General features: G+C 37.9%; 1 protein-coding gene across 3 annotated transcripts in view; it reads left to right on the forward strand.

Moving 5' to 3' along the window:
• Window positions 1–10,535, forward strand: part of LOC138759478 (kinesin-like protein KIF27) — a 100,443-nt gene extending 89,908 nt beyond the window's left edge. For all 3 annotated transcript variants that reach the window (XM_069929983.1, XM_069929973.1, XM_069929990.1), the window contains 3 exons: window positions 1,431–1,629; window positions 5,144–5,305; window positions 8,181–10,535. In XM_069929983.1, the coding sequence (XP_069786084.1) occupies window positions 1,431–1,629; window positions 5,144–5,305; window positions 8,181–8,623 (804 nt within the window). In that variant the 3' untranslated portion in view covers window positions 8,624–10,535. The remainder of the gene's footprint in view (window positions 1–1,430; window positions 1,630–5,143; window positions 5,306–8,180) is intronic.
• The last annotated feature ends 1,909 nt before the right edge of the window (window positions 10,536–12,444 follow it).

The raw sequence follows: 12,444 nt of genomic DNA on the forward strand, positions 1-12,444 counted from the left end.
CCGATGATGACAGGGATGACATGGTCAACACGGGCAATGACCAGGCCGACACTCTCCACTCCTCCGGACATCATCAGTTGCCGCACCCCTTGACTGACGACGACGTGGTCAACACGGACGATGACCAGGCCGCCCTACCGATGCTCCCCATGCCTCCAGATGCCATAAATTGCCACACACAGCCAGAGAGCAATGACTCTGACCCCGAGATGATCCTGGCTGCCACCACTCTGACCAGGGACAGCCCTCACGACCTCAGGGGCTCTATTATGGACGTGCAAGTCAACAGGCAGGTAACAAAGTGCCTGTTCGACAGTGGTACCGCTGAGAGTTTCATTCACCTGAGCGTGGCCCACTCCCTGAAATTAAAAGTCCACCCCACCACCTTCTTGATCGTCCTCGTTGCCAAGGATAAGACTGTTGGTACCCTCGGGCACTGGTCGGACGGTATAACTGGGAGGGGAGACATACACGGGGTTCAGGCTCCTGGTCATGCCAAAACTCTGCGCCCCAGTCCTCCTGGGCCTGGATTTCCAGTGCCATCTTCAGAGTGTCACCCTTGCCTTCAGGAGGCCCCAACCTCCACTCATGTTACACAGCGCAACAACCTACCAGCCTTGGCCAACCTGCGGCCTCTCTACACTATGCATCACCCCGCCCCCCCCCCCCCCCACCCGGCACTCTTTGTACATCTTACACTAGGCTGCAAGCCGATCGCCGCCAGATGTAGGCGCTATTGTGCCGCAGACAGAGAATTTATCAAGGCGGAGGTGTGGCGATGGTGGCCCTTGGAGAGTTCCATTCCTGTGGCCGAGGTTGTTCGTGGATTACAGCCAGACCATAAACCGGTACACCCAACTGGACGCCTACCCCTGCCGAGAATAGCCGAGATGGTCAACGAGATAGACTGCTACATGGTTTTCTCCAAGATTGATCCAAAGTCGGCGTATCACCAAATTCCCATCCACCCGAAGGACAAGCCCTACACCGCCTTCGAGGCGGACGAGTGCCTGTACCAGTTCTGCCGCGTTCCCTTTGGGGTCACAAACGGGGTCTCCGTCTTCCACTCAGAGTTACTGCAGCTACAGCCAGCCTGGCTCTGTGAAAGTCTTTACCTTATGTGTGTCTGATTCTAACAACGCACCATAGTTATGCAGTCACGGATGAAGAGGAAGTGTAGTAGAGAGTTAGTACGTATCCTTGAGGAGTTCTGGTTCTTAGTGTAATCAAGGTGATGTTATCCATCTCTTGCAACAGCACCATAAAAATATTGGTCTTTAATCTTGTTCCTTTTGGATTTGTTCTGAGCAAATTGTCTTTTGTTTTTTATTTCTTCTGTTGCATTAATTCCAAAATACATTATTTGAGTATTAACTAAACTTTTAACACAGATATCAGGGTAATATTTATTTATGATTTAATTTTGGCAGGTGATAAGCCTGCGTGAAATTGAAAGCAATTTGCAGGGTCAATGTGCAGAAATGTCAGAGAAAGTAACTGAACACGAGAATATGGTCCATGAATTAGAATCTACAGTGGAGCGTTTGTCAATGGAGATAGACCGACGACTAACAATGCAGCAGAGGGAACATGAACAGAAAATGCAGCTGGTATTGCAGTATTTTCAAGGTAATCGACTATGAACATGATTAGTGCATAATTATGCTTCTCACATTTCTAGGCATGTTGTTAAATGTTTTGTTAAATTTAGTTGATATTTTTGTCATTGAACATTTAATCAGAGAAAATAGCAGAGAAATGTAAGAAACTATCTCCCTGAGGAAGCTTTTTGCTTTGCCTTTCAGATTTTGTCTTTCTATTCTTATGCTTTTCTTTTTCCCTATAAGTTTGCTTGCCTATTGGTCAACCTTTTCATCTTTTCTGATATCCAAGTGCGAGGCTGCATTTAGATCAGGAACTAGGAACTCCTTCACTTTTGCTCAAACTATAACATGTTTCTGCTCATTTTAGCACCAGTAATGGTGTCCTTTTGCCCACTGAAGATGTGTCTTTCTTTTGGATTTTAATGAATTTGCAGCATTTACCAGCATTTAATGCCTATTTTTTGCTCTCTCCTATTTTCTGTGTCATATTTGCAGCACACCTTTATATTTCTACTTGCTTTCCTTCTACTAAAGGGAAGCTGATGAAGTTATAGGCTTTCATCTCAATAGTTTACTCCCTGCAGGGGGATTTTGTGTGTTTTCAAGTGTCCATTTTTCTATATAAAAATGGTTAAAAAAATGAGGAACAGTCCTTGCATTTCCCTATATTGTGTATTGTTCTCTATTGTATTTCTTCACAAAATTATTGCAAGTAATATTTATGCTACTTAATGACCTTTTCCAGTCAGAGAATCTAACCATCTACCCTTCATGTTCAATGGCATTATGGCACAATTCCCATCATCTCATTTCATGCCCTGGGAAGGGGTCACAATTGACTAGAAATTCATTTACTGATCATAAAAAAGTCTGTACTGAGGCAACGTACCTCAAGGGTTGGAGACTCCAGTGGAACAGGGCACTAGAAATGGGTCGAATCCCCCCCTCTCCCCTGTTAAGAAGGAGAAGAATAGGAGATTACACTTTCAGGAAGGTGACCATGCAGTGGACCATTGAGGGGGCTCAGCAGCCGAAGGACCAACGCAGGCTGCGGGCAGTTTTCAACTTGCAGACGAAGGACCCACACAGGCTGTGGACTGCTGGAGACTCACTCATGGGAACCAGGTATCAGAATTGGGATTATAGAGGTTGCTGAGGGCAAGAAGGGTAACTGAGGAGCCTCAGGCACCAAAGGCTTTGTGAACACATCAGAGGTTTGGAGCTGGAGTTTTAGAACTGATGGTTTGAACTGGAGTCTTTGTGGCTTCAGTGGCCATAGGAGCGCTGGAGCCTAATCGACAGACACTCAAGGTCTCTCTTTTGCTTCTTTTTCTCCTATTGATGGGGCACCAGGCAATCCTCATGGTGACTCTTTGTGGACAAAAGTTGAAGTATATCATGTATACTGATTGCGAAATGCATGGGACCAGAAGTGTTTCGGATTTTGGATTTTTTTTTTATTTTGGAACACCATTTAAAAAATGCACTCATTCACTCAGACTTAACGATACATGCATTCACATGACAATACAAATTTTATTTATGAAAAAATTAACTGACTTAGACATATATTGAAAAATCTGCACTCAATAATGCACTACTTAAGTCCGCTATGTTCTGTTCTCCATTCGGGGTTTCTGAACTCTATTACATATTACCTTATGAGGCCATGACAAAAAAAGTTTTGGATTTTGTCAGATTTCAGAATTTCAGATAAGGGGTACTTGACCTGTATTACATGACAATAAAATGAAATTTTGAACTTTAAATTAAACAATTTCAAGTCTTTCTCAGTCTGGCATTTTATTGTAATTATTAGCTCCCTACTTTGTGAACATGTAACTCCTGATTGAATATTCCAATATTTTAGATGACATCAAGCATCGCACTGAAATTATACCTTTCTTTAATTTTTCTCCTGACCATTTTCACATTCTCTCCAAGTTCATATTGTACATAAGATCCACCGAACTATTTGACACCAATCTTAAGACATATGCTATGGGGATATTTTTTATCAGAGATTTCCAACCATTATTTCACAGTCTGGGTGGGATCTGTTTTTGCAGGTTCCTTCTCAGAATTGACAAAGAAAACCTTGCGTTCATTATTAAGACCTGGTGGAAGAGTGATTAATGCTCTCTACTGACCATTGAATTTACCAGAATTGGCATCCAAAGATGCATCATCCTTCATTGAAGATTCAAGAAGCAATTTCCAGTAATTTTTTAACTACACAGTTAATGTCCAATTACTTTCCACTATTGGTTTTCTGATAAAAGTTTTATTTCACAGCATTCAGAGATATTGCACTTTACCATTGAATTCATATATATAACCTGGACTCTTAAAACCACCTCCTGATGCAATCCAAATTTTAACCACTGTGTCACTATTTACTTGGGACAGCATGATTAGTGTAGTGGTTACCGCCATGTTGTTATAGCGTCAGCGACCGGGGTTCAAATCTGCTGCTGTCTGTAAGGGGTTTGTAGATTCTCCCTGTGTCTGCATGGGTTTCCACTGGGTGTTCTGTTCAAAACTTTAATGGGTATAGGTCATTTGGGTGTAATTGGGCAGCACAGTCTCAAGGGCCAAAAGGGCCTGTTACCATACTGTATGTTTAAATTTACTTACAATTGTCTAAGCTTGAAGCATTGAAATTACTTCCCATATTCTCTCTGCCTCCCTATTTTTGTCTCCTTTGAGATAGTCAAAACTTTGACAAACCTCTTGGTCAACTACCTTTATAGTCATGAACATATATACACAAAATTTGTTTACATTTATTTTTCTGATTACCATCAGCACTCTCATGAATTTGATACCTGATTCCCATGATCTACTGTAATTTCCAACAATTCGCAGTCTGGTCTGATTCCTTTGGTCACCAAGTCCCCTGCTAATCCATTATTGTGGTCTCTTACCCTATAGGGACTTCTCCAAAGCTTTTCCTTCCCAGTAGGGTAGTTCTCCCACTCTGGTGCCCTGTGCTGGTCTGCTACTCCACTGGACCCACAATCAAAGTGGTTTTGGGCACAGATGCCCACAGGTTCTTCAACATTAAAAAGAATACTGCTGGCCCCATTCTGCAGGTGGTTGAAACCTGTATAGGGTCATCAGAGAGGTATGGAGAGCTATGGACTGGGTGCAGGTCATTGGGACTAGGCAAATAAAAGGTTCTGTACAGACTAGAAGGGCTGAAGGGCCCTGTTTCTGTGCTGCAGTGTTCTATGATTCTAAAGAAAAATCAGTGTAATGACCAGACAGTAGGACCCCCAAGGAGAACCACTGGAAGATGTGACACCAATCCCTGATCCTCCCAGGTCCACATCAGCGGTAGCACTGCTGTTACCATGGCTGCAGCAGAGCCACCAACTATTTTTGGTCTATTATTAAATTTTGTTTATGGCCCTGTAAACCACTTTGATACATTTCGCACTATAGGATGGGATATAAAAATCTGTGGATTTTGTATATTCATAATGCTATTATTGAAGTTAGTATCAAAATAGATTTAACTTTTTTTTTCTCTCCAGAGAAAAGTGGTGAAAGCTTTTCAGATGGTATTAAAGCATTTGAGTCAAAGATCCAACAGCTGGAGAAGGATCTGTACTTTTATAAAAAGACAAGCAGAGAACTGAAAAAGAAATTGCGTGAATTGGCTGAATTTCCAAATCAGCAAATGGCATCTTCAAGAAGTAATTAAATGAAATATTTTTTAATTTATTTGCAAATTGTTTTTTTATAAACTCTTTTTAATTTTTTTCTTAAGAAATTTTACTTCAACCTTTTCGACATACACTTGCACCCAGTTCAGAGAGTCATCGATTTATAGGGTTTCTCTGATGATTGCAAGTTGCTGGAGATGAATAAAAATTGCCAAAGCATGTACATTTCTCCAGATTTTATCTTCTTATTCAGATGTTTAGATTTTGCTTGGTAATTCTGTATGATAACTTAACACAAGAGGTTTGTTTATAAGCATTTTTAGTACTCCATAGAGTCATAATGCAACCTCTTATTGGAAGTTAAATCTTGGTTTAAAATGTTGACAATGACTTCAACTGGCCCAACCAGTCAATGTTGGTGTTTATCCTTTCTGTGTGCAATTGTCCAAATCCATTTGACTGCCTGGTTCTTGCAACACTTTTACTTCAACCACCTAACTTGGCGAATCTTAAATAGTGGTTTGGTTGGTGATAGTTATTTGGTGTATCATGGATTGCACTATTTAATAGCCCACTTTATAGACGTCTATTTTTTAAAAAAAACTCTCTTGTGATCAGTCTTGATTCTCTTGCATTTGATCATTTATTTCTGCTCATTCATTGTAAACTATTCAAATTCTACCTGCTGTTCAATCTGATAATTTTAAGTAATTCCACAAAATCAACTTTTGTCTGCTATTAAAGTTAGCATCAGTTTTGTCATGGTTGAAATTATGTTGCCCATATAGTAAGTAAACACCTCTTTTGATTGAGTTTCAGTAAAAAATAAAGAGTGAAAGAAAAAAATTAATTTGCCCATTGGTGTTAACATTTCATAGGTCTGATAGTTTTAAAAGATGCCTAAGTTGCCCCTGTCAATATTCAATATACTGTACATTTTATATTTAACATTTTTAAGAAACAAGATTGATATTGTAGGCCACAACCATAATGAAAAGAATTGCAGAGAAGAGAGGAAAAGACTAACAACTACAAATCATGTTTAGAGGGTTTTAAAATATCCTTCTCTCATTGTGTTTTTCTTTACTTCATTCACATTGTGTGGTTTGAATTTCACTTCATATTTCTTAAATCAAAATATTTGGTTTTACATTTTCTCCATGTATCATTTTTGATATTTGGTCATTGCCATTGGCTTTTTGAGAGATTAAGAATAAAGAGGATGGCTTCATCTTCTTCACAGGTATTCAATATGTAGTAAAGGAAACCTGTAGTTTGTCATTGTTGTAGTTTCCATTTTTTGTGTTCGTTCCAGTTGCATAATGTAATGATTTGTGAACGAGCTCTCCACAATGGGATCTCCACTGAAACCCTGACGGTGTTTCTTTGGTGAAAATATCTTAGTTGATTTGAATCTATGTAAGATATGTTTTGTCATAGCTATTTTGAAATTTCATCCGAGTTCCAAATTGATCATTAAATTTATTTTCTTTTTTCGGAATTAAGGATCAAAAATTCCAATTGGGCCACTCATGGCAGGATTGCAGAAACCATAAAAGCCTGAGTTTACAGCCCAAATGTATGAAAGATTTACCTTGGGGTATGCATTGGTGGAGGAGAGGAGCAGGTTATAGGTTTCCCCTTCCAAACCTGAACAATTTTAATTCTTAATTTAATTTAGAGATACAGCACAGTAACAGGCCCGTCCATCCATGAGCCCGTTTAATTTTTTTTAAGACATACAGCATGGTAACAGGTCATTTCAGCCCATGAATTCATACCACCCAATTTACACCCAAATAACCCTACACCCCCACTATATTTCAAACGGTGGGAGGAAAGTGAAGTCCCTGGGGAAAACCCACATAGACAGAGGGAGAACGAACAAACTCCTAACAGACAGCATGGGATTCGAACCCCGGTGCCGATTGCTGGTGCTGTAAAGGCATTGCACTAACTTCCTTCCCAACTGTCCCACCCAAATATACTAATTAACCTACGAATCCCAGACAGTTTTGGAGGCTAGGACCATCCAGAGGAAATCCATGCAGACACATAGAGAACATATGAATTCCTGACAATGCGGGCTTTGAATCTGGGTCGCTAGCACAGTAATCTTTGGCTTGGCTTCACGGACGAAGATTTATGGAGGGGCATGTCCACGTCTGCTGCAGGCTCGTTGGTGACTGACAAGTCTGATGCGGGACAGGCAGGCACGGTTGCAGCGGTTGCAAGGGAAAATTGATTGGTTGGGGTTGGGTGTTGGGTTTTTCCTCCTTTGTCTTTTGTAAGTGAGGTGGGCACTGCGGTCTTCCAAGGAGACCTGTAATAGTGTTGCTAAACTAACGGTGCCACCTATATTGTTAAGCACATGCCTCTAGGTGTTCTAACCTAAAATGTTACTCCTTCAGTTATTGTTGTTCATTTGAACAGCAGAGAAAAGTTGATGTAATGGAATTTCTTAAAATTACCAGTTTTTGAGATGAGATCTAAATTTGGTTGAAGTTCTGTTGAATTGCCTCAAATACAACTTTAAAACTGCCACCTTCTCTCATGATAAAATATAACAAATTAAAAATGACAGCCAAATAAGAGCCAATAATTTCCAAAATACACATGTACTGAAGATTTTTTTATGTGAAAGATTACATTAAAAAGTTTATATATATTTTGAATCATGAAACTCCAGTAGTTAAAATGGTGGAAAGTAAAAACATTTGCCTTGGAGTTGCACTTTCATTTGTAAATAAGGAATGCAAATAAACTGTTAAACACCACTTATTCATCATTTAGCTGTGACTTGTAAAATATTCAGAAAAGCATCCTTATAATTATGCTGATTGATAATGTATTAAAATGTTATTGGAAAAAGTAATACCTGTATTTAAAAATTATTTGATTGCAGGCAATGATACTGGTGATGCAGCTTTAAGTCCAAAAAGAATAGATATTTATACAAAGGATCAAAAATGGGCTTCAAGAACTTCAAAAAGTACTGAAGAATACAATTGTCCTCCTGCAAAACCTGGAGAAAACAGGAACCAAAAATTGTTGGAAGTAATTTCTCAAACTTCTCAAGGTTGCACAATGACTTTTGATCGAGAGGATTCACTCAGTTCGCAAGTGATAGATGATGCACAGCAATCAAAAGGGTCACCATTCAAATCTCTTCAGATATTTGAAAAACCATCACATGTCATCACTCCTGTAAGATTATCACGCAAGGAGTTGCGGCAGATTACTACAACGCAGGTGTCTGTGAAGCATTCAAGCTTTTGTAGCAATGTGAGTTCTGTTGCTACAGATTCTATTGAGGTAACCAGAAAATCTCTGGACTTAAATACATAACACTTTCTGTTAATGATTCTTAACTATTAGTTTGGCTAGCAAAATGTACATTTGAAAATATGTGTTATCTTAAGGGGATGATTCTTAGTGCATTTGTTGCTTATTCCAAATTTCATTTGATGGGAGTCAGAACATTTGATGAAATAGGATAACTTTCATAGTTTAAAAAAACTATGTATGAAATGTTGAATCCAACAATTCTGTGTTTTCTCCAAATTCCATCTGAAGACCACAGTATGATAATTATTTCCAAGTCAAAAAAAAGAACATACTGACAGAAGATTAATTGATGTTATGTGGGAGCCGGACCGCACAAAACTATGAGAATAAAACAATGACCAATGCATTGCTTAAAAGGCTAAAAGAAAAGTCCTATTAGGGAAAAAAAATTCTCGTACTTTACAGAATAGATAGCTCTCCAATCAAATATTTCACCAGCATAAGGAAAAAAAATATGAACAGCCCTAACTTTTAAAATTAACATAAATTATTCTATTAATTTTAAAAGTTAGGACTGGTTTTTAAAAAAACACAACCAACTTGGGTTAAAATTTATCAGCTGCCTTAAACAGGTGATTGCATTAATGCACTTAATTGAACTGTGAAAATTATTTTTCAATCAGTTTTCAGTTTGAAGAATATGAGCAATGATGTGGGCAGCAGCCATTGCCTGTAATATAATTTCTACTAAATCGAGCCAAGATTACACTTACTAATAGTCAGTTTATAATATACTTGCAAATGAGAGGATAATTTTCAACCCCATTGTTGTGATTCAAACCTCACTCCAACATTTCAGCTGATACAACTGATACTAGAGTGCAATACTACAAATTATTGATGATTAAAAAATACACTAAAATACTGCCTCTTTTCCTTGTTTAGGCAGGTCCCCACCATTATTTGTTGAAGATTATCAGTATTCTCCCCATATGATGGCCATCTTCTTTCTCTCTCTGTACAAACAGCAGCAAAAATGGCCAATTATCATATTTTGGTGAAAATTGCTTTTATATTTTTCTGCTTCACTGATTGCATTTCAAAATTATTTAATTGGCTGTGAAGCTTTAAATAATTTGTGAATATGAATGAGAGCATATACTCTTTCTGAAATTTCTTTATTTTTCTTTAACTGTTCTTTGATCATTTTATTCTGTTAAGGCTGTGGTGTAGCCATGAAAAAACAAACTGAAGGAAGTGTTTCATGCTTAGATACCAATAAGTGCTTAGTATAAACATGAATCCACTCAAAACAGATAAGATAATTTTCTGATGACTGCTGGGTTATAGGGATCCTCATGGAATATACTTGGGTAATCATTTCAACTTCATTTGGCAGAATCCTCTAGCATAAAGTTATTTTAACCATAAACTACAAAGTAAATCAGCTGTGATTTGAAAAAAAATGTTACAGCAGAAAATGCTGTTATAAGGTTAGAGTGAAGCAACATTGAAGGAACAAACCAGAAGCAGGTTAATTTTCCATTTGTGGCATTTCTGGCCCCTGTGAGTGCTTGAAAGTGACATTGAAAAATATTCTATTTACCAGTGATAACAATGGAGATTTATTGTAAGTTTTGGAACCCTTATTATGTTAACCACATGGAATTTCTCAACATCGCTCAGGCAACAAATGTAATATCAGAAAAAAAACATACTTGCAGCAAAAAAAGTTCTAAGGTCATTGTGTGCACAACCAAATATGAATACTGTTATTTTCCAGGTGTACAGTGAATGTATTCAAATGTAGCACACGTACTTTATGGTGCTGCAAGCTTTTATTCAGTCTTTTAAATATGTTGTTCACTTTTATACTTTAATGAACATTTATGTATTCCAGTTTAATGGTTTGTTAAAATATTTTATGATTGCAATTTTTATTTTTTGTATTTGTATAGAAATTATTGCATTACAGGATCAATTTAAAAAATATATTTTAATTGATTTTCACAAATAAGCCTATATATTTATAAACAAAACAATATGGAAGCATAATATTAATGACAAATTGGATAACTCACCAAATTTTACAATATATATAGCAACTATAATTCAAAATTACATCAAAAAGAAAAATAAATTCCACGTATAGCGTGATTCTACTATAGAAAACATTTACTTTATTCATGAAATTAAATGGCAAATATTAAAATTTAAAAATAATATTATGCTTAGAGGTTATGAAAGTAATTCAAGAATGGACCCCACTGCATTTGAAAACTTGTACTTGAATTATTAATTTAGTAACATATCTTTTCTAAATTTAAACAGGACATACCACTTCAAGTAATTCCTTACTAATCACAGAGCACCTATGGCATAGGGAATACTTAACTGTTATTCAGATAACAGTGTTATGTGAATGGAAAGAAAAGGTTGAGAACCACTGATCTAAAGAATATCGTACGTCTAGCCAAGAGAGATGCAAAAGACAGAGTGCAACATTTAATTAAAGTTAAAAGAATATCATCTTCTCCTGTTGTAGTAAAAAGAGTGACCAAAGAATTAGGCTCTAACTTTATGTTAAAAATTAAAAGATAGAGTTTGATAAACCTCCCTCCAGTATATTTTAAGGCTAGGACGTTTCTAAAACATATGAATTAAAGAAGCCTCTTCTCTCTTTCAGTTATCACAAGAATTTACATCTGAATAAATACAAGATAATTTAGCTTTTGACATGTGAGCCCTATGTACAACTTTAAATTGTTACAGTGGCAGGCACATAAGGATGTAGTATTAACCAGGTTAAGAATTAGATCCTAAACTTCGTCTGTTAATGTGAAGTTTAAATCCTGTACCCAGGCATTTTTTATTTTAACTAAAGGGGCATGGGCATGTCTCAAACCCACCATCTTATCATAAATAATAGTTATTAAACCTGTGCGAAAATGTTGTAGCCTCAACAACACATCAACAATGTTCATATCAGGTGCCCAAGGAAAATCAGGTATCTGAGATTTAAGTAATGTCTGATTTGCAAACATCTAAAAGAGAATAAGTATTTGGTAAATTGCACTTTCCAGAAAGCTGTTCAAATGACACAAAACTATTATCAATAAAAAGATCCCTGAAGCGTTGAATACTTAATTTAAACTATTCATGAAAAACAGGATCGTCTTTTCTCTTTCAAGTCCTACTTTATCTAAAGTCCAAAGTGTTTTCTAAACTGCACCCAGACTCTCACAATGTGCCCAACATTAGGATTATCAATTGATTTATTTAAAGAGAAGGGAAGTGAGGATCCAAGAAGTGAGTGGCACAGCGAAGGAGTGGGGCTTTGAGGCTTTGGCTCACGAGGCTTCAGCGAACAGAGGCTGAGGAGAGCAACTGTTGCAACCAAGGTAAGGGGGAGAAGGTAAGTCTAGTCAAGGGTATTATTCTATAAGTTAATGGAGTCAGATAGGGTTATGGATTATTCCAGCTGCAGGATGTGGGAAATCTGGGATGGTATACTTCTCCCAGATAACCACACCTGCAGGAAGTGCATTCAGCTCCAGCTCCTTACTGACTGAGTTCGGCAACTGGACCTGGAACTGGATGTATTGTGGGTTATTCAGGAGGCTGAGGCAGTCATAGAGAGGAATTACAGAGAGGTAGTCACCCAAATAGGCAGGATGCAGATAGATAGATGACTATCAGGGGACGTAAAAGGAAGGGACGGGTAATGCAGAGTATCCCTGTGGTCGTTCCCACCAACAATGCTGTTTTGAATACACTGGAGGGAACGATCTACCAGGGATGAGTCAAGGCGGTCAAGTCTCTGGCACATTCTGGAAGGGGAGGGAGACCAGCTGGATGTCTTGGTCCACGTGGGGACCAAT

The sequence above is a fragment of the Narcine bancroftii genome, chromosome 1 (genome assembly GCF_036971445.1).
Source record: "Narcine bancroftii isolate sNarBan1 chromosome 1, sNarBan1.hap1, whole genome shotgun sequence".
Lineage (NCBI taxonomy): Eukaryota > Metazoa > Chordata > Chondrichthyes > Torpediniformes > Narcinidae > Narcine > Narcine bancroftii.